Raw genomic sequence first — 26,135 nt, 5'->3', positions numbered from 1 at the left:
AAGTAAGAAAGCAAGCAAGCAAGCGCTATTTTGGTGTTGAGAGGACAAGTAAGATACAGCGCTGCTGCCGTTCTATACTTGTAAGCTGACTTTTAAAGTGATTACCAGAGTTTGTATACATGGAAATGTTACAGAGACTGGTCACCCATGTCATTTTTCTGGAGCTGCATCAGTGAATGGGGATATATTGCACATACAGGTCCCCCCTTCAAAAAGTCAATCCATGAATGCAAAACATTATTCCAGAAGCAATCTACAGATGATAAAGAGCTTTTTCAGTTAAAACAGAAAAGCTGTATAAATATTAATAAGGCATTGTTTTGGTCATAAAAAGCAGGGCTGTCAACCAAGATCTTTTAGCTGATTAACTGTTGGCTTTTAACTGATTAAATTTACATACGTTACATACTGCAACTTTTAAATAATGGTGCTTTTCTGGGGATCCTGAATAATGGTGACAGTTTTTCTTCCTCTGTTGACATTTCAAAAAAAAAAAAAAAAAACACCCAGCCATGACTCATTAGAGCCAGGAATGCCTTCAGGAAACTACACCTTGTTTGTTGAGGAACCCCTGCTTAGTTTTGTGTTGCAATGGATTCTGGGGCAGGTTCCAAGGTATGGCACCTTGCCTCCTACCTCACAACTGGAGAGAAGAGGGCTTATTCTCACACATATTCCTTTCCTCCAAAGCCCCAGTGGTGATAGATTCCCAGACACATTACTGTTAGCTACCCATTTTCCTCCTTGGCCATTTCCAGTCTGAGCTCTGGGTCTCAGGAGATGAGTGGGATATAATTGTTTAAAATAAATATTGGTGGATCGGTGCAGCATCCCAGCTTCCATAGCCACTTGGCTACCACTCTGCTAGTAGTGAATAAAGGGACCAGCTCTCTCTTTTTCTGCTTCTTCCCATGCCCGGATGATCTGGCATTGCACCCCTTGAATGAACAAAGTTGACATAAGATTAATTACCAGTTCACACTGGAGGCAGGTCTTGTTGGCCTACTTAAACTGAACATACAAACCTAATTTCCCCCACAGAAATCACATTCCACAGGGAAGCTCAACAGTGGTGGGAAAACTGTGTTTTAGAGAAACCCTTTCTAACTGGATAAGAGGCACTTTTTAAATGGGTGCTCTTATTTAGCGGGGGGGGGGGGGGAGAGTAACTGGCCCTCCTCACCCCAGCACTGTCTCTTCTAGTGGCTGTCTGCTGGTGTTTTGCATCTTTTAGATTGTGAGCCCTTTTGGGACAGGGAGCCATTAGTTGTTTGTTGATTTTCTCTGTAAACCGCTTTGTGAACTTTCCATTGAAAAGTGGTATATAAATACTGTTAATAATAATAATTAATAATAATAGAGAAGCTTGTCCTTCATTACTGAACTTTTAATTGAGGAACCCCTGATAAGCTTCTAAGGAATTCAGAGTTCCTTGGAACCTAAACTGGTTTAGGTCTTGGGAAAACAAAAACCTCGTTGTTTCGTTAATCAGGTTTGTAAAGAACACTATGCTTTTGTGTAGTATTCAGGTTTGTGAATTTAGCAGGTGTCTTCCAAATCATCCAAAGCCAATGGTGCTATGATTCTGTATTTCCAATCAGCGAGTGTGCTTCAGCTCTGATTTTAAACACACCAAGCTTTTTAGTAATGGCAGGACCAAGAGCTGTATGTAGCTTGTCCATTACATCAGCAATGCTGAAAAAAAAAAAAGGCTTTCACAAAGCATTGATGCAGCTAGGAGTTTTCATTGTCTGCACTTCATAATCCTTTGCTCATTCTGGAGCATAAACAGAATCTGTTCCCTAAAGCTTGTGGCTTGTCTGGCTAACTAGTATGCTTTTTAAATCTGCAATTAATGCTTTAGTTGACTAATCCCACTGATGAATGGATTGACGCTTACAACTCAATTTAAGTGAGTTTGGGTTTTCAGATCACGAAGGAATTGTTGCATGTGTTGAAAACTATTTGCGAACTCTCAGCATGTGTGGTCTCAGCTTGTGAGCATCTGGACATCCCTGAGGTCCAGTATGCCTGGCCTCAGAGTCAGAAGTAAAAGGCATTCACACATTACACTTATCCGACTCCCTCAGCTGCATTCCTTTGGTCATTCCTTATTGAGTGCAAGGCCATCTGACACCAATCTCAGTCCCCCTTCCCTAGTGGCTAAATGAAGCATCACCTTGTGCACGGGCACACATTCCTCCCAAGCCCTGCAAGACAGGCAAGCCAACACTGTAGCATCATTGCCTGGGCAACTGCATCCTAATTGGCCTCACTACTTCCCCTCCTGGCCAGATCTTCCCCTGCAGGGGACAATTCTAGATGATTCCAGTCTCAGATGGAGTTGTCATTCTCATTCATTACCCTGCCCTCCTGCTCACTGGGTATCCAGGGGGCATCAAAGCCATCACTGCTGTCCCAAACACTGCTATTCATGGCCTATGTTTTGCTAATACTCTCAAATATGAAGCTGTGGTGAGATGGTTCAACTAGGCAGCTATCTGTCCTCCTTTTCCATAGGTTCTCCAGAGCGAGCAAAAAAAAAAAATAAAAATGTTAGGAATTGAGATCAAGTTGACCATAAAGATTCTGCTGGACTTATAGGCTGAATTATAGTTTCTTAAACACAAGATTGTAGCCTTAATGGAGGATAAGTGTATCAATGATTGTCAGTCATGACAGCTAAATTGAGCCTTCATTTACAAGAGTGATATATGTATAAATATGAGACAATAGGAATCCCCCCCAAATCCACCAGTCAGGGAATGACCGACATGATATTGTAAGTTTCAAGAGCATCTCTCTGGCTGCTGTTGAAAACCAAATGCTGGCCGATGGTCTCTAATGTTCTTTGAAAAGAATTAAATGTGATAAATATCAGGCTGCCTTAGAAAATGGCAACCATGTGTAGAGTATCCCTTCTTCTCTCCTATAACAATGGAAATGTCTGATGTGACAAAATGCATCACCTTTTACTGCCTCCACACCTCATTGGATGCCACTGGGGATAAGTCTGCCACTGAGTAACCGCACAACATGACAACACATTTGGCCACACACTGTCATTGCTACACACGAGACACAGGACGAAAAATTTGACAAGAGATTGCCATTTACTGTTGACAGTGGCAGCCCCATATTCTTTCATTACATCTAGTTCCAATCTCAAATCACCAACCATCTTTCTTAAGGAAGAGATGCAGACAGTCAGTATGCAACCTTGTCAGCTCTTCCTACCTTCTGTCTCCCTCACAGTCTAGAGGAGGACCAATTAGGTGAAAAATTCCTCCAGAGGAGCAGGTCAAGCAGTTAAGGGCTGCCTGCTTGAAAATACTGCACTGTTCATTGCACAGAACTAAGCAGTGCTCACCCCCCAAAGGGTATACAAGGGATATACCCAGAATTGGGTCAGTGTTCCTCTTTGCAGCCAGGAAACCCAGCTTTTATAGCTTCCTCCCCCTTTCCACATGGGATTCTCTGATTACTGGAGGGTTGAATTTGTTTCTGGCAGGGATACGAAACTCCTAGGCTGTCAGGATGACAGAGCTCAGAAACTATTTCAATTAGAATAGAATTCCCCCCCCCCTTTTCAAAATCAAACACAGAATGTTTATTTTGGCGCTTGTCCTTTTTTTCTTTTGTCCTCTTCCAACAGGCTTTCTGAATAAACTCATTTGCAAATTCTTCATCATTTACACTGACCCCAAGACATGCATACCCTCTGCAATCATGTCTACAATTCCAGGTTATAGACTTGAGGGGGGGGGGGAAGAGATAAAACAGCCCTATGTTTCAGTAAACATGATTTTTCTAGATAGTAGAATTTGACAAAGAGGTCTGTAACGGACACTTCATTATGACCAAATCCTGACAGTCATAAGCACTTAATGTGACATGACATTATGCTTCCTCATTCCTAGAAAGAAAGCTAGCTGAATGGAGGATCTGTTGACTTCCTAAGAGAACACTTGGACATATACAGGGTGATACCTTATTCCCAGGTGTCATAACCTGAGTGCAGAACAAGAACACAGCGAAAGAACACAAGAACTCTCAAAGTGGCAGGGAAAATGTTCATTTTGTATTCTGTACAGCCCCAACTAGATATTGCTGGCCCTAAAAGTAACATTCAAGATTGGTAGTAGTACCTAAGTGTCCCACTTCCTCACAGAAAGGTCATGAAGTCCCTATGCGCAAGGTTCTTGATTAACACAAAATATATCACAATTTGTATCTCAGCAGTGGCGGACTAGGGGCGGGAACAGGGCGGGCAAATACCTCTGCCCGTTAAAACGCGCAATGGCTATGGGCAGGCAATGGTTTGTGTGGCTCTCAGCAACACGTGAAAAGCCTTCTGAGGCTTCTCGGGCAGTCTTAAAAAATACTTTGGGTTTCGTTAGGAAACTTGAAGTATTGTTTAAAACAGCACAGAAGGCTTTTTGAGCCATCCTGTGCATCGTGTGAGGCTCTGTGTGCCTTGGTAAGTATCCTGGGGAGGGGAGGGGAGGGCGGGCGGTGTGATGGAGGGGGGTGCCATGTCATGGACCTGCCCGGGGGCATAGTGAGGGCAGGTCTACAACTGTACGTTAGCTCCAAAACAGTTAGGATACAAAGTTCCTCCTTCTAGCCATGTTACTAATGGAAAAACTGAGGCAGGGGAACTGCAACTTGCCCAAATTCAGCCGGCAACTATTTGAACTGATTGCATTTAACCATAAATCTCCCACTGCATCACTTCACGCACCAGTTAGAGCAGAGTCTGATATATTTAATGGCTGCTTCCTGCATTTTTGCAGACTCCTGAATATGGACCCTTTTGCAGAAGTATTTGCAATCTACAATTGGGATTTGGCTCAAATCACTTCTCTGTTGCACCATCTTGCTGGAGCTGATTCCACTACCTTCCAGAGTTGTCAGTTGCACTTGGGATAAACACTAAGGGGAAAGCTTAACAATTCATGCTTATGTCTCTATGGGAACGTGCCTGAAGTGTTCTAGGTTCAATATACAGAATAAGGAACAACACAGGCCCTGCTTGGGGAATAGGGGAGTAAGCATGTTCAGGTACCAATTCTTCCTTATTGTTGTCATACTAGCCAGGTGGGATGGCCACAAAGGCAGTTCTGGGATTGGTTGGCAACCTTCAGTCTCGAAAGACTATGGTATAAGCCTACAGCACCCGGTATTCCCAGGCGGTCTCCCATCCAAGTACTAACCAGGCCTGACCCTGCTTAGCTTCCGAGATCAGACAAGGAAGAGAAGAGCCAAATGGCCATTAGTCCCTGCTGTAACAATGGAGTGAGCTATGTTGCCTCAGCATGCCTTCAGCTGCAATTGAGGGGGGCCTGCTTAGTACAAGTGGTCACTCGGTGTTCTCTACAACCTATATCTAAACTGAGCATATAATGTCAGCGAATTAACTGTTCACACAGAGAAGAAATTTAATCACGGAGATGTCAGAGTATATCCTTATAGCAAGCACGTGAAATAGGTTCCATAGTGACTTCTTCAAGGCCACCAATTGATCTTCAGAGCTGAGCAAGGATGTGAAACTAGGACCAAGTACGGGTCCACTCTGCTCATTGCACTAGACTGCATGGCCTTGGTGCGCAATAGCTCCTTAGACTGTAACCTCTGCAGGGGTAAGCAGAGGCGGTCCAAGGACCTCCTGATGCCTGAGGCAGCATGATAAATGCTGCCTTCCTTCCCTGATCATCCCCTTCTGCCTGTTCCTTCCACTCTTCAGTGTTTTCGCTCAGCACTCCCCTCCCCTCCACATTTCCTACTCATTTCAGTCCCCTCTTTTTCAATTCAGGGACTGAAAGGAGAAGGAAGAGCAGTGGAGGAAAGCAGGCGGAAAGCACTCTGATCAATCTGCTGCCTGAGGCAATGGCTTCAGTTGGCCTTATGGATAGGCCGGGCCTTGGCGCAAGGAGCTAATCTTTGTTGTTACTTCACTATGCATATTGATAGCATATAATTCCTGTTATTATTTTAACAACAGAAAAGGTATTTCAGTGATACCAGATGGCGGGTTATTGGGATTTTACAACTGCCTTCCTACAAAATGCTGCCATGAGAAACTATTCCTGTTCAGTGCCCTTCTTAACAAGTTCCCAACCATCAGGATGGGAGTTATGCCCGTACTTGAGTGAAGTGCTGCAAAACAGAGCTGAGCTGACTGCTGGCAACTGGCTTTTGTTCACATTGATCCAGCCGTCTAGCTTTACCACAAAACTAAAATTAAGTTTTGCTAAAATCTCATAAACATGATCTCATGCCATAGTCTTGTTAAGTTTGAAAAATTCTGGAAGGAGTAAGTACATTTTGAAATAAGATGGCCTCAAAGTGTCTGACAATCCAGAGCTTGGTCTTCCCTGAAGAAAATGTACTTTTAATATTCCTCTTAAATTGTGGCTTGGCCTAGCAGCTTTTCATTTATTTTGAAGTCAGCCTTGGCAATGAGAGGAGTTTTTGGCTGGTCTCGACTTCCCTGAGTGAGTGGATTATATCATTAGTGCCTTCTGAGGGAGGTGAATTTTGAGAAAGAGGGTGGACATCTGAAAACTACGGACAGCACAGATGCAAACCTGAAATGAAGGGATGTCAACCAATTAAAGATTTGTAGTTGTAGTTAATAAATCACTTTTCTTGTAAGCAATTCATTGATTTAAACGCTCTGCCAACTAGGTGCATTTTAAAAAATACTTTGAACCCAATCCTGAGCTGCCCAGGGCGTGCGGTTGTGGTGGCACCGAAAATGGCTGCCGCCGCATCCTGCACACCCAAGGCAGCCACGGGCAGCACCTCAGGAGAAGGGGACATTTGTTCCCTTGCCCCGGGTAAAGGGAGTAGCCCCACTGGTCCTGCCTCCCACCTTCTCCAGGCACACCTTCCCCCGCGCTCTCCCCGTCTCCTGCCTCCCCGTCACGCCTCCTCCCCACCCTCTCCCGCCCCCTCCTCCCCAGAATGCCTCCTTCCCACCACCCCCATGCCTCCACTTTTGTCTCTGCTGCTCAGTGGTCCATGTGACCGCCGAGTGGTTGAGGCCGGGCACCCACCTGGCGCTAGCCCAGCACTGGGCTAGTACAGGCACTTGCCCAGCATTAGGCACTTGCCCTTACAGCACATTTGCTTCAGTGCACGCTGGCAGTAAGCCGGCGCATGGAGCTCAGAACTGGGCTCTTAAGGAGGTATAAGTGAATTACAGTCACTCTCTTTATATGCAAATTCTCCTTTATCTGAAGCACAGAATTGCCACCTACCTCTCCTTATCTGCGACTCTGTTTTTGTTACCTAGGAATGCTGGTGCACATGGGGTGGGGGGGCTTGGAGCAGACTTGAGCAGGCAGGCAGGCAGGCAGGGTGAGAGAGGTTGCAGGAGGAAGAGAGGCAGCGGCTTCCTCACAAGCAGAAGGTAGTGCAGATGGGAGAAGAAAAGACACCTATGCAGTATATGGCTGATGGGAGAGGGGTTGGGGTAATCCCATCCCCTCTAGGGTAGGGTACCCCTCGTTGGGGTAGGGCAGGAGGTCTGGTCTAGAGGGTAGAGCCTCCATTTGCCTGAAGATAACATCCGAAGGCCGCCAGTTTGAGGCCACCGGCACCGTGCGACCTTGAAGCACCTGACAAGCTGAGCCGAGTTATTCCATCTGCTCTGAGCGTGGGAGGATGGAGGCCAGAATGTGAAACCAGTTCAAGAAAGTAACACCTGAATGTTGTGGTTCTTGGAAGATAGAACATTCTTTCAAAATTGTAAAAATCCCTACGGGGATTTAATAAGCCTGCCTATGTAAACCGCCTTGAATAAAGTCTTGAATAAAGACCAAAAAAGGCGGTATATAAATACCTGCATTATTATTTATACAGTCAATTAATACTCCTCAATTTTTTGGAAGTTGTCTGGATTTGATCAGTTTCATAGGCCTACAAAATTGAGGGTCAGAAAAGTTTTTCCCAAACTTTGTGGTGGTTTGATATGAATTTGGGGTGCAGATTCAAACAATGGCATCCGTTTTGCCCTATCACGTCTAGTTTTGGAGATATAATATAGCCCCATTAGTGAATGGTTCAAGCAGCTTCCTCATGAGGAAGCCATGGTGTAGGCTTCCTCATGAGGAAGCTGCTTGAATCATTCACTAAAGAGGCCATTTTTTGGAATCAGCACCCCAAATATACCCGGGAATTGGGGTAACGTTTAAGGAAGCAAAATGTGTGTTGGCCTGTGATTTCTGCATCAAACGGACACTGGTATTGGCCCATGGAGAATCATCAGACACATTTGTGTCTGCTTCCAGACTTGCTTCACAATCTTGGGCACCATCTCAAAATCCAGCTGAACCTGCTCACAGCCCTCACATGATGAGAGGTCTCTGGAAGACTACCTGGCTGCAGGGGGGTCAAGCCCATGGAAGGAGCCAAGACACAGGTGGAGGAAGAGGATTGCTGAAGCAATCCCGTCCACTGCTGAATTCTGAGGTAATGTTGCTGGGCCTGTAACTTTCAACGAGTTGAGGGATAACCAGTGTGGAGCCAGAAGCATCAGATGCTGGAGATGTTGATAAGCCTTTGCTATCACCCAGCCCCATACACTTCAAGATTCAGGTTCCTAAAGTTCAACTTCACCAAAGTTGCATGGTGAAGGGGGTCTCCTGGAACCCGACCCTATTTTCCCCATAGGTGATTCAGTATATGCTAATACAGTATCCACTAGGTTTTCCAGGTACCTAACCCTAGTGGATAATGAGAACTGAGTGTAAAACAATTTAATAGAGACTGATGGGATTATCAGATGATATGTGGTGGATAGCAAGAGTCTGCTTGCACTCCCTGCACTACCACTGCCAATATACTGGGTAGGGCTGTCATGTCACATTCCAAAGACACCATACTACAAATTCTCTTTGCTCAAGAGAAGCTGTGCAGACATTATACAAAATAAAAACTCTGTCTTCTTCCCAGCCCTAAGCGGCAAGATTCCAACTTGCTGTACAATCCTGTATGTTCCATGATTTATTTGAAATGCTACCCTAAGGTTTTCATTTTATGTTTTTCTTTTTAAGTTGGTCTGCTCATGTCTCGTTCACACCAGATCATTGCTTCATTTCAGAGCAGCCTTAGAATTTGCAGAAATAAAAAAGAAAAGCTACTTAAAATGAAAACAGCTAAAAGTAAACAAGTCAGCAAGTGAAAAGCCAGGAACCTTGTAAAAGAACCAGGGACACAGTCAAGCTGAGTTTATTCTTGACTTCATCTGCCACGATCATGACAGCGCTCCAGTGATTTCAGTGCATGGACTGTGTCATTTGTGCATGCTATGCTTGCAAAGAGTGACTATCACTATGCTGCTTTTTAGCCACGGGCTAAAATAGAAATGGCCAAGCTGTGGTTTTCCAGCCATGTGTGGCTCCTAGCCATTTCAAGTCTGGCTCCTGGGTCAGACTTGAATCTGATAGGAAAGTGCATTTACAATATTAGATGCCTCTTCTGTCCATATGTATTAAGATCAGATTAGTGAGTTGCCATTCCTTCTCTCAGTCATATGCAGTGCTGCACGGAAGACTGATAGAACCCTGGCAAATACGGTTCATCTTGAGGAGGGATAAGTAGGGGCTTGATGGCATTCCATCTCAATAGGTCATATCCAAGGGCTGAGTTCTTCCATACTTGGCAGTCTCTACCGTACTCGCCTATAAGGCAATCTCACAGATAAGGTAAGGGCAGGTTTTCAGTCAAAAATCATGGAATGTTCCAAGACCTTTGGATAAGTTGGGGGAAACTTAGGGAAAGATACTTGTGAGGAGGAGCTGCAGCTTGCCCTGGAGCCTGATTGAAAGAGGGGAAAGAATCTGAACTTGGTCACTGTTTTTGAAGACATTAACAAGGTACTTATGCAGTACTGTGTGCCATTTCCACCCTTCTTTGTAATGGAACAGACCTAAGGGAGGGAGGAGAGAGGAAGCAAGGGGAATTTTTTTCTGATTTGCAGTTGTACTGAGTTCATAGATGGTAGGCTTTAAGACCCAGTAGCAGCTTGCCTTCCTGCCTGCAGAGTCACATACTGGTTAGCTGCAAAGTGTCTCCCTGCAGGAGGGAGCTTTTTGAGAGAGGTAAAGCATGGCCAGCCAGAGCGTGACATTGCACAGGGTGAGCTCCTGCCTCTCGCTCCTCTGGGCTTCTCCTGGCTGCTGCAACACCCCTGAAACTGCCACAACCCCCTGATTGATCCACAGATAGGATGAGGAAATGGTCTACATTGGATTTTTGGTAAAAATTTCTCACCTTATAGACGAGTATCTGTGGTACTTTGCTCACATAGGCAGTCCTGGTCCTTTATGAACATATGAAGTGGTGTTAAGCTGGGTCAGACCATGGATCCATCTTGCTCAGTATTATCTACACAAGTGGTTCCCTACCTTTTGGAAAACGCAGACTAGCCATGCCTGCACTTGGGTCTATTGTGGACCGTTGAGTGCACAGCTGTACTGAGAGTTGAGAATGGCATGATGACATCATTATGCCATCACCTATGGCTGCTGGAATGGCCTAGTTACGAGCCAATCACATCCAAGGAAGGGCCCAAATAGCGCCAACAAGGCGACAAGTGTGTGGCATTCCACTCACCTGTAAACTGCCAGGCCCAGCCAGCTTGTGGACCACCTCCTGTGCACCATCTGTGGTCCTTGGACCATGGGTTAGATACCACTGGTCTACACTGACTGGCATAAGCTCTCCAGGGTTTCAGAAGGGAGGCTTTCCTGATCCTACCAAAGGCTTAAAACTGGGGTCTTATGCATGAAAAACAAGAACTCTACTACTATGGCTCTACTAGCCCTCTGGTTAGTTTTCTGAGAATGTGCTTTTTTCAGACAACACGCTGTGGAAATTGGGCAATTACAAATATCAATAAGGGCAATACTGTTGATCGCATCTGGGCATTTTCTATGCTGCTTTTGAGTTTGATGGCAAAAGAAAAAAGAGGATATTTTATAAATATATATCCAGGGATTGCCAGATTTACTGGGAAGTGGAGTGCAACAAATGCATACACACAGAACAAAATAAGTGTACAATTCAGCAGAAAATAGCATAGGAAGAAAAACAGGAATATTATGAAGGCTCAGCAATGTTATCCAGTATTTTCTTTCTTCCTACACAGAGGAATCCCACTTGTTCAGAGAACTAATCCAAGAGCCATAGCATTGCACCAACAATGAGGATTCTGTACTGTATCATCAGCTTTCATAACACTCTTTGCTGGTCCTATTCTGTCTCTTAGGTCCCCTTGTATTACTGCCAGCTAGTCTGCTTTTATTTTGGCCTAAATACGGAGACAGAAACGCAAGCCAAGATGGCTCGACTGACAGCAAAAGCACCACAGAGTTGGGTGGGAGGAGAGCTGCCACCATCAGGATCAAAGCAAAGGGTAGGGATACTGGAAAGACTGGCTCCATCCCTATGTCTCTCTGCCCTGTTTTTCTTCTTGCTCATCTCAGCTTATCATCTCCATAATGCCAACCACCTGCTGGTCATGCTGAGCGTAACCAACCTACACTAGGGATGAATGGATCTACTTATGTACAAAATGTATGATTAACAGCCTCATCCTATCCAGCACCAAGGAGGTTTCAGCTGTATCTTGCAGGGGTGTGTGTGTGTGATGACATGAAGGGAACAGCAAAGGAAGTACAGCAAAGTTCTACTTCACTCCACTCCACCATGCCATGGTCTCTTATGGGCCTCCTCAGGCCTGTGCTAGCTCTTTAGCTAGCACAAGTCTGAGAACACAAAGAGAATGGGCCAGCTACTATCAGAGGGAACAGCATCTGGCACAAGTCGCCCATACCAGATACCACTCATCCCACCTCTGTCAAGCCCCCGTCTTTGCCCTGTTCCTGTTTCACCTCTCTTGCTATCCTACTGGTGTAGGGTTGGGCTTCCCCACCCCACCACTGTGCACAGGGGCCGCTCCCGTCCTTCTGCTGGTATTCCATCAATGAAACCAGAAGCACCTTTCAGCACTTTCTAAAATAATTAGGACTGGATACTGATCAGCTGCCAAGGGGGAGGGGAGGCGTTTCACAGCTACAAAGCAGCCTCAGAGAATGTCCCATTATGGTATGGAATGGACATGTGAGGCATAGTCAAGGAATTGTTCTGGGCTCAGCCATAAGTACCATAGAATCTTAGTGGATTTCCAGGGCATGGTGATGGCATGCTTGTGAGTTATTAGGACTGGCCGCTGCTGTATAAATGCCTACAGCTAAATTCGGCAGCACATTCCCTCCTCTTGCAGCTGACATTTTGCCGGGGGTGCAGCATATCAAGGCACTATGGCTGATCAAAAGGGAAGAGATGGGACTAACATTGCTGCAAAAAGGGGTGTGTGTAGGTTGCTGCCTGCACAGACCTTTTGTCTTCTTTAAAAACGCTTTTCTCCCCAACAATAAAAAAAGGGCCTGTGCCTTTTAAGTGCCAGCAGGCGGCTACTGCTGTCTCAGCAGAGACCACATCTATCAGGGCAGTCACACATTCCTCTCCATGCTTGTAAAATAAAGAAGAGGAACAAACATTTCTCTTGCTTTAATAGCTCTTGTTTGTGGGTGCTAGAGGAAGAGAGCTAATTTTGTCCGTGTGTTACTCCACAGCCTCCGGCAGTGAGGTTTCTGAAAACCAGATCCCCGGTTTCTATTGTCCTGAGGAATTAAGGATCTCTGCTGAATTTGGGATTTTACATGACAAAAAGCAGGGGCTTGATCTGTGCTGGGGCTCAGCTTTGGTTTATGGAACACTAGCTCAGCCTTAACACATATGAAATTATGCTCAGTCACTCTGACCAGATACAGGGCGTCTTTCTCTGCTTGCTACGGAAACCACACAGCAGAAATCATGTGGAAAGGGTTCCAGACAAGAGTTGTGCAAGCTTCATCTTCCTTATCCTAAAAATCAATTGGAATTGTTCACTGTTCCTGTCAAATGTTCAATAAACTTTAAGTGGGCTTTCCAACAAGAATACTTGGAAAGCCCAGCTGATCCATGATCTCTGGCAGGCAGTGATACTTTGTGCAATATTACTAGCCAATTGAGCACATCTCTATTTATTACCTCCCTTCCTTACTCCAGTTATGACTTTTTCCACCCACAGGGAAGGGACTGGCAAGGGAAGCAAGAAAAGCAGAGGAGGTTAACCTAAATTTTGAGTTGTGTCAGTTCCCTGAATTGTTCAGATCTGATCACAGTGTGCCATATATCCAGGCTGGATTACTGAAGTGTGCTCTTCAGCTGCCTTTGAAGACCGCAGTTAGTGCAAAGTACTAGCGGCCTGTATAGTGATGAGGGCAAGGAAATCTGAGTCTTTTGGACCACTTCTCTGCTGCCACTTCATTTCTGGGCACAATTCAAGTGCTGGTCTTGACCTTTAAAGACCTTTATGTCTTAGGTCAGTGGTTCCCAAACTTTTTTGACTGGCAGTTCTACCTGCTGGGCCATTAGCCACAGCTCCCTGTTAGGGCTACATTCCTATACTCTGAAATAGGTGGCAGGTTTTCTTGAGGATGCCACGGCTCTCCTGGATGATTTCCACAGTTCCCCAGGGAGCCACAGATCAGAGTTTGGGAACCACTGTCTGAGGACTTTAATGTATCTCAAGGGCCACCTCCTTCCATATGAGAGGGACAAACCCCAAGGACATCTGGAAAGCATTCTATGAATGCCACCAGTCTCTGAGGCTCAGCTGAGGCTCAGCAACAAAAGGAAGAGTCTTCCCATAGCAACACAAAGGTGGCACCTTCTTATTGAATCAAGAACTAAACCCCCTTCCAATGGGGACTTAAGACCTGAACGGTGACTTTTCTTTTTCTTGAAATTAAGCACTGCAAAATAATTTACAGCAAGAGGAAAAGCAATGGGGGCTGCCACCTCCTTTCCGGGAATCTTACAGTAGAACTTGCCTGCTTTTCCCATTACTTTTCAATATACGTAACAAAGTTATCAGTGAGATGATTCTGCTATGTCAGTTTTATATGCTGAATATTTTTGTTCCATACTGTATTTATGGGGTAAGAGTCAACATTTCCCACAAAGATTGCCCTGGCAGATTGCTGAGCTGCTCTCAGCATGCAGTGGGTTCATACAAAATATTGACCACACTGAATTGATAGTGGAAAATCACGTTGTTGCAATTTTAGCTGCTCAAAATGTGATGTGAAAATCAGGCCACTGATGAATAGAAGGGCTGCAGGAGGAGAGATCAAATGTCTCTGCCTCTGGCAGTGGGATAATACCCGATGATCAATCGAGGTTACATTTTGACGAAAGCTTCTGCACTCAAATCTTGCTTAACCAAATTGTAGCAGTTAGTTATTTAGCACTAGGGCTGAGATGAAACTGTTCACAGTTCCTTGCAAGCATTTTTGAAGTGCCAACACCACTCATTTGGCACTTCTTGCAACCATGGCTGATCATGTGCTCTGCACCTCACTTGCTCTTACTTTCAATTGTCTTCATTTGACCTTGGTGATGTTGTCAGTAATCAAATCTGTTTAGCTATGAAACCATTGTGAAACCGTCCTATAACACGTGACCCCTTATTAGGTGGGATCACCCATATCTAATAAAGAGAAGTAAGTAGTAGCACTGGCAGAGATCTTTGAAAACTTTGAATAGTCACACAGTGTTCTTTGGATATTCACCCAAAGTGCTTAGGAGGAAAATTTCTACCCAACAAAAACTGACCTGAAAATTGAAATAGAGAAAATTTAGCACAGCCCTACTCAATACTTCCAAATCTTTTTATAAGAGTGCTTGTAGAGGAGAGTGCTTGTAGAGAAGACTTGCACAATGCTCTCTTCCCAAGGAAATTAAGCTTGATGGAAGGGGAAGGAACAGCTCTCCTTTCCCAAAAAGAACTGCAGTCTTAAGGTCTCAGCAGTGCAAGCTTTGTTCCCTGCAGAAGTCGTTCAGAAGCTTTTCAGAATGCCAGATTTTGCTGGGATTCAACCCCATGCATGCTACCATGAGCCACCTCCTCCAACTCACCTTGTGGCTTTGTCATTTGTACCCCTGCCAGCAACGGAAAACAAGGCACTCCCTAGTTTCTGAAGAACTTAAGTGCAGAAGTCTTTTAAAATTTCAACACCTCATCTGCTGAGCAAAAGCAAAGCCCAGCAGGGAAGGCAGACAGACAGGAACTGCATGAAGCAGAAAAAAAATGTTGCAAGCCTACTCTTTTGGACACCGCATTTTGGGACAGGCAGTGAAGGGAGTGGAATTTCTCTACAGCTGCCCACATCTGATCTTAGCGGAAGAACAGCATTTGGTTTTCCCCACTGAGAAGAGGCTGGTTCCATTCAGCAGTGGAAAATGAATGTATCTTTCCTCTCAGTTTTTTTCCTCCTCTGATTCTCAGAATCCAAGACATTTTTCACTTCTTCTGTTAGCAAAGTGAGTGCCCAGTATATGGAAGTTTTGGGTACCAAAACAGGGTAAGAGATGAGACTGAAGTGGATTTTGGAAACAACAGTTGTGCCGCCTCTGTGAGTCCAATTTCACTCCTCTCCTAAAGAACTCTTTAAACGAGGGTTGCTGGAGGTTGGGAATTGGCCTTGAAGGTCTGAGCCTGATTTTCCCTTTTTCATCTGGAGGCTGAAGGAGAGAGGGAGAAAACTTTCTACCTTTTCAGCCCTGATGCTAGAACAGGGGTTTGAGTGCCCAGAGGATGAACATATTTTGCCATATTCATAATATGAGCCTGACGAGCTTACTGTGGTGGCTGAAGGGAGGGCAACATCATGCACATAACCCTTTTACCCTGAAGTCATGGCAAGGGAGGGCACCAGGATGAGGTCTCTTGTTATCTGGTGTGCTCCCTGGGGCATTTGGTGGGCTGCTGTGAGATACAGGAAGCTGGACTAGATGGGCCTATGGCCTGATCCAGTGGGGCTGTTCTTATGTTCTTATGGCAGGAGCTGCACAGCCAACCATATATACTCTCTTCTTCAGATAGTGCTTTATGGCTGAAGGGGAGGGGCAGCTATATCTACACAGCCAGCCTGTGGAGTCAAACCTAGGCTTGCCATAGCCTCTCTGCTTGAAGTGGCTCCTTCGAAGGTCAAGCAAACGGCTGCAAAGGCAGCCTGGAGTAAGGAGATGGGTGCACTGAAGCAGGCATCCAAGTGTGATAAGGTTTTTCTGCGTCCAGTGGCATCCACATCCTCACTCAGAAATGTTCAGGGCCACCAGAAATTATGGGAAATGCAGTTACAGTACTAGTACGGTTAAATTGGGAATGTTGGAGCATCCAGACCTCCCCAGAAACAGTTTTCTCCCCTTGCCACAGTAAGTTGGTCAGCTGAGTAAGAGGAGCAGTCCAGTGGGGGGGCGATAACACTGAATTGAGCACCTTCAGAATCAGTTCCAAATGCTGCAAGATTAGAGGCTGAGTTTGACCTGGAAGGTACTTGGCAGTCTGCAAACTAAATGAGAGTTCATTCACTACTAGGTTCAACCTAGTAAAAGAAAAGCAGACTTGCAAACCAGTGTAGTAGAAGAGTATCATTTATGCATCATTTTAACAGTGCCACTGCACCAATGTACATCTGACGCACAGGGTAGGACTGGCCTGCCTGTTAGCTATGCATCAATGTGCAACCAACCCACAGATTCCACATCATAGAATCAACACAGGGAGAGTGACTTAGAGATAGGAATTCCAAGCTGTATTTTCTCATGATTCCTTAATCACAGGCACTCATTTGCCCACATAAAATAGACTTACTCTAGATGGGCAGCCCAATCCTGAGCTGTTCGGGGTGCCCAGCCTCGGCAGCACCGAGAATGGCTGCCGCTGGCTCCTGCACGCCATGGGCTACCATGGGTGACTTTTGTCCCCTTCTCCCAGGTAAGGTAAGCAGCCCCACAATGGGGCTACTCACTTTACCGCCAACCAAAAGGTATCTGGGTCCCTTTTTGGGAGAAGGGCGGGATAAAAATAAAGTTTTATTATTATTATTAAAGGCGTTCGCGTAGGGCGCTGAGGCTGGGTGCCCACCCCACACTAGCCCAGCACCGGCTGGCTGGCGCTGGACTAGCACGGGCGGTAGCCTGGTGGTGAGGCTCGCAAATGCACCTTATGGCACGTTTGCAACAGTGCGTGGCAGCACAAAGCCGCGGGCTCTTACTTAGTTATTTTCTCCTATGGCGAAGAGTACACTTGCTATTAAGGAACCCATCAGATATTAACATATAAGTGTTGTCAACAATGTGACTAAAATATTCCAAATCCTTTTATAATAATAATCATCAGCAATCATAATAATAAAAAGTGCAAGCTTGTGCATGTCTACTCAGAAGTAAGTTCCATTGTGTTCAGTATGGCTTACTCCCTGGAAAGTGGGCATAGGATTGCAGCCAAAGTCACAGTAATTCTATTTATAAATGGGTGGTAATAATCTATTATAAGAATGCGTATTTCATATGAGTCAGTGAACTTGAAAGGACAGTAATTCCAAGGGAGTTTGTTTTAGATCTTTAGCAAGGAAGGCCAGACTTTGTCAGCGGTACAACCAGCCTTGCTTGTGAAAACTGCATGCCTAGCTTATGAGAATGACCCAATCTGTGTACTAAGTGTTACTTATCTAAGTGGCAGTTAAGAGATGTGTAAAATCTGTTCTGCAGCAAATAAGCCCTGTGGGCTGCTTTTGATTTGTGAAAATATTTGCTTGAAAGCATTTGCTTTGCAGGGGGTTTCAGAACTAAACACTTACAAAGTAAAAAAAGAAAAAAAAAATCAAGGCCAAGTCATTCTGAAGATGAAAAAGAAATGAGTTTTATGCTGACTCCTGCAGTGCCGTGAGCTGACAAAGAATTGGCTGAAGGCAGAAAAGCAACCAAAGTAATCTAGAGTCCATTGGGAACAGGCCAGTGTTGAGGGAGAATCTTTTATTTATTTTTATTAAATTTAATTATGATGTATTAACACAATTTTTAAAAATTAAATTCAATTTTTATTAACTTCCTAAAGGGTGGGTGGCAGTGGAATACATGTTCCACTAATGTGGACTGCCATAAAGCAGTCAGTGCCAGTTGTAAAAGATGCACAGTCCGGCAGCGCATCAAGATGCACGTTGCTAGAGCGCCACCAGGAAGGACAGAGCCTTTCTGCATGTTCTAGAGCAGGGGTGTCCAAAGTTTTTGGCAGGAGGGCCATATCATCTCTCTGACATTGTGTCGGGGGCCGGAGGGGGGGGGAGAATTAATTTACATTTAAAAATTGAATAAATTTACATACGTTTACATAAATGATTATATTAAAGATGAACTTATATGACTGAATGAAGGTCCTGCAATAGCTCAAGGCCTATAAAAGCCCTTGCACAAAGCAAGGCTGGCCTTTCCTTTGCTGCCACTACTGCATCACAGACGTGAAACAACAAGCAGTGGAGGGAGCCCTCATCCCACAGCTCATGCGAGAGGTCAAAAAGTCACCCTCATGCTGAGAGCAGTTGCGTTGGGGCAGGGTTCCAATAAATCTCCAGAGGGCCAGAGGCTCATTGGAGACTGAGGGCTCCCTGAGGGCCGCACTGAGAGGCGTCAAGGGTCACAAGTGGCCCCAGGGCCGGGGTTTGGGCACCCCTGCTTTAGAGCAACTGGACACTGCTGCTGAAGGTGGCAAGGGAGGCAGAGGGCTGGTGGGAGGGCAGCAGTGATAGAGGCAAGGAGGATGGAACAAAGCAATGGCAGGGGACGGATGGGTGAAGAAAGGGGATGGGTTAGTGGTAACAGCAGCCATTGAATCCTAACTTAAAGGGTTAGGGTCTCAATCTGATCATGCAACTAAGAACATAAAAAGCCCTGCTGTATCAGGCCAAAGATCCATCTAGTCCAACATCCTGTTTCTCAAAGTGGGTCCCACCAGCTGCCTTGGGGAACCTCACAAACACGGATGTTCCCCGCCATTACACCCCCTGCAATTGGTATTCAGAGGAATATCACTACAGGATTAACCTATACTTACATCAGGACTAAAAACATTAAATCAGTTTTTTTTTTTTTTTAATAAACTTGGTTTTTGGAAAACATGCAGATGCTAGTTTTTTCAAGAAGGAATACAAGAGGGAAGAATTTGATGGGGAAGAGGTTGCTGAGCAAGAGGCACTAAGAGAGTAGCGAGAAGGTAACAACACTTGTTGTTTTCCTAGCTCAGGTTCCCCAGATAAGGATTTCCAAAGAAAAGGTTCTTAGCAGTATAAGGTTAGTTTGGTCATCTGATAACTTGAAGGACACTTGGCTAAAGGGAAACCAAATTCTCCCCAGATACAAGTCTAATTCTGGCACAGTGCCTATTCTGCAACCAATGTGATTGCTTCTGCTAAGCTGTGCCTGTTTAACACTTTGTAACATTCATGGTTTTGCAGGGATTGCCCTACATTTTCTCCAGATTCAATGACCTACTGTCTCTGGCTGTGGACAGCATGTTCCACAGGGGAGGTTGTCAGAAATGTATCATGAGCTGTAAATGATTTTAAGACTGCAACTTGGCCATTGTTTTCCATGAACAAAATTCAGGCCGGCGGACACGTTGCAGGGATCCATGACAATGTTCCGAAATAGCCATGTAACAAATTAGAACAGTCTGAGTCTGTCTACTAAAGATTCCATCCAGCCACCTCACTTTATGGTGCCTTACTCAGCTTCCAAACCTTTCTCTGCCACAATGTAGTTTCTTATTATTGAGCTTGGAATTTTGTTGAAGTTATTTGAGGAGGGGGGAGAGAAGCCCAATTCAAAGGCCTTTGATTGTATTCCATAATCTTCTGACTCTTTGGAGGTTGGGGATATTTTAAGTCACAACACGCTAAAGCAACATACAGAGGATGCCTGTGAGACAACTGCGACTACTTTCAAAGGTTGCTGGTTTTATTTTTTTTCTCTTTTTAATCACACCAGCCTTTCGTTACGACAACTTTTCAGTCCCCCTGGACTGGAAACACATCCTTTTTCTGCGCAGCTGGTATTGATTCTTGCTCTTCTTTAAGGAAAGGATAAAGAGCACCAAAGGAATTGTTTTGAAATAAACCAAAAGTCACGCTACATAAAAGAATTCCACTTGGAGTCAAATCAAAGGGAGAGGAACTCTGGAATTTGCCACACTGGAATTGTCGTAGTAGACCCACAAGTGCTAGGATGCTTTGAAATGAGACAAAACATTGTTGCCTTCATGTTGTCAGTCAATTGGCGCTTAGAGTAAGAGTTAGTCTACACACACAGCAAGGAGATTTTTCTTCCTTTCACTTTGGAATGGGAAGCAGGGAGCAGACAACAAGAACCTAGACCCATGGCTGCGAGAGGACTTCCTGTTAGCATTCTCAATATTGCCTCCTGTGGTGTTCCTCTAGCAGCTACAGTCCAGGATGGTTATGTTTGATTCCTGTTCCAATGTGAAAAGGAAGGAAAATCCCCCTCTTTGCAAAGGAGAGAGATGAGTAATGAGTGCAACCAGGCAGGGGGGGGTTTGAGTCTGGTTTGCTGCTATCCACAGTTTTGAGTATCTGTGGTAGCAGCAGGAACCTATCCCCCATGGATAACAAGGGACGCCTGTAATTGATTATGCTTTAATGATAATGCCTTTAACTACCTTATCTAAAAAGCAGCACACCTCTTCCTAAAATATTCTTCTTGTGTTTTCCCCCACCAATTGTTGAAACTTTTGGTATGTTTTTTCCCCCCCTTGAATTCTGACGGGTGCCTTTCAGAACAAGCATGACTGTCGTCTCCAGTGGCTGCTGTGTGATGCCTATTCCATTCCAGAGCTCACTGCTACAATCAGCTTCCATGGAACTGGTATGGCTACTCTTTAAGATGCTTCCATTTGACAGTAATGGAACTCAGCTATTTTGGGAAGAAAATGCACAAGTGATGCCACCTCAGGGCAGAAGAAGCCCAAAGCACGTAGGAAAATTGATGAGAGAAGGCAACTTCGCCCTTCAGTCAGTTCTCTTCCAAGAAGGGAAGGGACTTATTGCAAGAGATGTATCCAGCCACCCTAGCTTAATGGCACATCATTCACCTCCCGTCTTCCAAAATAGCCATTTAAGAGCCATACTTGACCACTCCAGCTTTAGCAATAGCAAAATCTATTCCTTCCCCTTAGAGCTATTGGAAAGGAACTAACAATTTTCTTTTAATGGATGGAGAAATGGTTTCATTAGCACTATTAGTTATTTTTGGGGGGAAAAAGCGTGCCCAGAAACAGGGAGGGAGCGTGTGTATGCATGGGCATGGGGCATGAGCATGTGCGTTCCCTTTTTGAAAGGAAGAGAATGAAACTATGCAGAGCAGATTCCATTTTTGAGCTTCTGGCTTAGCCCTTTAATCCTCATCCCCAACTTTCAACTATATTTGCTCACACTCGTGCAAATATAACCATTGCCTCTCCTCTTTTTTTTCCCTCCTCACTGCTCAGTTTGTGCATTCTGTTTGACCTGAAACTTTCCTCTCATAAACTAACTAGAGCCATCTGAAAACCACATCTCGGCAAAACTTGCAATTCTTGGTTCTGAACTTAACGTTTTCCCTGGAGGAAGAGTCAATTGGAATATAAGATCTATATGTTCAGACACTTTGTTTTGAACATTTCTATACCATTTGTCAGACCAATTTCTCACAAGATAGCTAACAGCAACAGAGTAAATAAAAAAAATGCATGATAAAAAGAATACATTTCGAAGGGATATTCATGTTGAGAAATTACATTTGATAAGCCATATGGCGCCAGCTTAGGGCTCAATCCTATCCAGTTTTCCAGTGCCGGTGCAGCTGTGCCAATGGGGCATGCACGGCTTAGGGCCTGTGACTGGTGGAGAAGCAGTCACAGAGGCCTCCTTAAGATATGGGAACATTTGTTCCTTTACCTTGGGGCTGCATTGCAACTGCACCGGTGCTGGAAAATTGGATAGGACTGGACCCTTAGTTGCATCTATGCTAACACAGATCTATGCATAGATCTATGCATCTATGTCTTCCCAATTGTTGAGTTTACTGTAAGCTTCTTGCAGGCAGGGACTTATTTTTGCTTATGAAAATCAGTAATTCCATGTACACTGATGGCATTGTATAAACGAACATTGCTGATAATGAAGTAAACAACAAGATACATATTAAAAGACATGAAGGAGCCTGGGTGAAATTCAAAGTGTCTAAGAGCATAAAGCTATACTCAAGACAGAGAGATCTTCTGCCAATGTTCTCTGTTGTCCTTAGCCATGAAAGGCACACAGATTAGATGAAAAGGTCTTCATTAGACCACAGTCCCCATGAGATTGACCCAGAGTATCATGAAGCTTGCAAACGTAAAGCAAAGATTGCCACACGGATATCAAACTCTAATATATCACAAAGGAAGAATTAGACAGTCAAGGAAAAGTTAGGGCCTTGACTGGAAACTTGACTTGTCTTTATTGTCTTTGGGAAGCCCATTTCGTACTTGACAACCAGAGCTCCCCTGCTTTAAAACTGCAGACTTTTCACCTTGCTCCAGCTTTCAGTGAGACAGAGGTTATTTTCTCCGGTTCCTGTTGCCACATCCGAAAAGTGCTACAGTATAAATGGCAAAGCCATTCTGCTCTACATTCCAGGCAGGCTACTGCTGTTCTATTATCAGAGAGACCAAGGCTATTGTTCCATTGTCATATAATGAGGAAGAGATTTTCGGAATGTTTTCAAATACTTCATTGCAGCCATCCAGCTGGGTGTCTCAGGTTCCTGCAGCCCTGCCTAACATATTAATGCAGGCATTCTTTCTCAGCTGCCTTCCCTAAGCAACTGGGAACTACCCCAGACTGAATGGGGAGTGGAGTGTAATAGAAAATTAAAATAAAATGCATGGGTCTTGCTGCAGAAGAGATGCAGCCAGAAGAGAAAAAAGTGTCACAGTTGTAGCAGCCCGTTGTTCCACCACAAACTCCTCTAAGGCAGTGGTTCCCAAACTTTTTAGCAGTGGGAGCCACTTATTTATAAAGACACTTTATTGGGACCTACCTGGGTTTACCAAACTTTTAAAAAAGAAGAACTAGAAAGAAATTATTTATTTATTTATAAGTAATAACAACTAGAAAAAAGACCCTCAAATATTTCTCTCCCTATACCTGCACATGCTTGCAAACTGCAGGAGCTGAGATCTTTGCAAGATAATTAGCAGCTACAGTATATGATTTTTGAATAGCCTCCGGACTTGAGGCAATTAGTTATCTGACCTTTCCATCACCATTTTTTTTGGCAACCCACCCAAAATCAGGTTGTGACACACCCAATGGGTCCTGACCCACAGTCTGGGAATCACTGCTCTAAGGGCACTAAAACAAATGGGTATCATTCCCTCGAACTGTTTGTTTAGTTCTAGCATTTGAGAATATGAAACAGGCTCACAGCTACTACGACAGGCATGCAAGAGAATTTTCATTCAGTTATTCTGTTTGCCTAGGAAACTAGTCTTTAGCAGTATCTGGTAGAATATTTAATCCAGCTCTGGATAAAGCCCAAGCCAATAAGTTTTTTTTTTTTTTTTTTTTTAAAGAAACAACTGTAGCAGCTTTAGAAATACAGGTCCAGCCTATTTATACTTAGATTTTTTATACATGGATTTGACTTAACACAAATGGCCCCTGCAAATGAGAAGGAATGTGCTGATCCCTGGGGAAGGGGAAAAATGAATCTCTTTAAAATCAGTTTAAAAAACTGAACAGTTCTTTAACAACAGCCTCCTTAATGAGAAAGAGGGGGGGGGCAGCTGGCTGACAATCCATCAATCCTTCTCTCTCCAGGCGACCCCTCCCTTCGCCCTGAGCAGGTGAAAGAAAGGTGGTCACTTTGCATTGATGAAGGGAGGCGCTGAGTGAAGCGGAGGACTGATTGATGGATTGTCTTCTTAATGACTCTTCTCTTACATCACAAAGGTCATCAAGGCTGTTTTTAAATCACTGGAGCAAAGAAACCTTGTTTTTTAAATTGATTTGCTATAGTGTGCTTTTTGCCATCCATGTGAGTGCTTGGAAAGGAACCCACTTGAATAATGAGGCTCAACCTATATTTAGGAATTGTAGCATGATGGGGTTCTCTCTCCCAGGTATAACATCCTTCTGAAGTGCCTGAAAGTTGCTCTTCTCTTTCACCAGCAGAAGCTGAATCTCATGTTTCCCATTCATTCCCACAAAGCCAAGTAAAGCTCCACATTTTATAACAAGAGCTTACCTGTGGCATTGGAAAGAGCAAGGGACTCCATTGAACCCCGTGGCGTTTGCTCTGTAGGTGTCAATTCCTCTGTAAACTTGAGTGCATTGATTGGATGCCTGGTTCGGCACTGCTGAGCAGACATGCTGGCATCTTCCTCCTGGTCATACTGGGAGACCTTGTAACTCCCTCGGGTTTCATTGAAGCTCTGGTTGGACATGTCACTGTAACTCTCCTGTGACCGTAGCCTTCCTGAATAGTAATCTTCTCTGCATTCCTGGATGAAACTTCCACTGTGACCTTTCATAGCCAAGGAGGAGCTTCTCTTTGGGTTGCTGAAATGTTTACCCCACGGATCCTGCTGAGCACTTGGGGCCTGCCCTGGGTTGTAGGAAGTCCTTATGTTACACTGACTGAGCAGCTGCAAAGGGCTTTGCGACTGACTCTGCTCCATTTTGTTCCCATAGTGGTAGAGTTCATCTCTGCTCCTCCATATGTGGTCCCTGTTTAGACTAGGGGTTTGGCTGGATAAGCTCAGCAAGTCCATCTGCAAGGAGAGGGGGTCCACGTCCGCTGAAAGCCTGCTGGAGGTCACCTGCAGTTGGCTGCTCTGACCGAGGGTATTCTCTTCTGCTTTGTTCCTGTTCTTGCCAATCTTGGCGCTACGTCTTGATTCCTTGGCTCTGGCACTTTGGAAGGCAGAGTCCGATGAGTCGGAACCATTAGGGTCATCGCCCATGCTGCACGCTCTCGAACAGAAGATCTGCCCTTGCTTTGGCAGAAACGGTCGTCCCAGAAGGGATTTCTTGCATTGTGCGCAACAAAAGCAGGTTTCGGTAGCGTGCCAGTGCTGGCCATCGTAAGTCATCTGACCCTGATCAATGCCTTTGAATAAAGCAGAGAAATACCATTAATTACCATGCAACCCTGCTTGTCTGGACAGGGCTGGAGGCACCCAGACTATCACTTTGACAAGGATGCACAGGAAGGTGGGATGGAGGGCCACCATTCAAATATGTGGGAAGTTGGTGACCACTAAAGTCTTGGTAATGCGGGGTGCTAGCGAATTGCACTCAAGAAATACTGACCACAAGACTTTAAAAATAAATTTTGCAATGCAAAAACTGGTGCTGGACACACTATTCTTAGCATCTGTATTTTTACAGTTATTTTCCCCAAAAGTAGGTCACTAGTCATTGTTGCAGAATAAAAATAATCTGAAAATATGGTTGCAGTTTCAGCTAAATTAACCTTTGCGCTAGAAGGGAAATGGACAGGTCTTTCAGCTGTCAGGGGAAGTTAACATTTTTATTCTGTATAAGCTCTGATCTGTTCCTGTATTCCCGCCTGCCTGTTCCTCTGCCATTAAACATTAGGGGTCTGATCCAGTCCATCCCTTAAGTACACAAGGCACATGAAGCCTTTTCGTGACTGAAGCTTTCCACATGAAGAAGGACTACTGATGGGGGGGCGGAGGTCAGTGAGGGGAGATTCCTACAGGTAGGACAGTACATATAGGAGGGCAGGATATGGCAGAGGAATGAATTTTTCTATACTGGGTCTTTCCACCTTGGCATGCTGTGCGATTTCTAATCTGTGTTGAAAAAAATATTCAGAACAAATTGATATTCTGCAAAAATAAACCCCTAGACAAATTTTGTAAACAACATTAAAATGTCTAATTGAATGTGTCAGTTTGAATCTGTCCAATTTGCATAACTTATTACAATTGCAAGATTTAATATCTCTTTACTGCAGATTTCAGACCATCTGACTATGCAGGATGTTGGTATCACAGCATTAAATCTATAGGAAGCAATATTGTGTTCTAAACATTCAAATTCTGAGTGGCAGATTAAATCAATTCAATCTATAGCGGGTGTTTCCCTCCCCCCAAAATCAGAACTATAAGT

The 26,135-nt window shown here is 44.5% G+C and overlaps 1 protein-coding gene across 1 annotated transcript in view; it reads right to left on the bottom strand.

Annotated features, from left to right (window-relative positions):
- Window positions 1-26,135, bottom strand: part of PRICKLE2 (prickle planar cell polarity protein 2) — a 127,206-nt gene that overhangs the window by 5,326 nt on the left and 95,745 nt on the right. The window contains exon 7 of the mRNA XM_066616984.1: window positions 24,244-25,107. Within this exon, the coding sequence (XP_066473081.1) occupies window positions 24,244-25,107 (864 nt within the window). The remainder of the gene's footprint in view (window positions 1-24,243; window positions 25,108-26,135) is intronic.

The sequence above is a fragment of the Tiliqua scincoides genome, chromosome 2 (genome assembly GCF_035046505.1).
Source record: "Tiliqua scincoides isolate rTilSci1 chromosome 2, rTilSci1.hap2, whole genome shotgun sequence".
Lineage (NCBI taxonomy): Eukaryota > Metazoa > Chordata > Lepidosauria > Squamata > Scincidae > Tiliqua > Tiliqua scincoides.
Note: the sequence above shows the minus strand (reverse complement) of the source record. Positions and strands in the feature narration are given on the sequence as shown.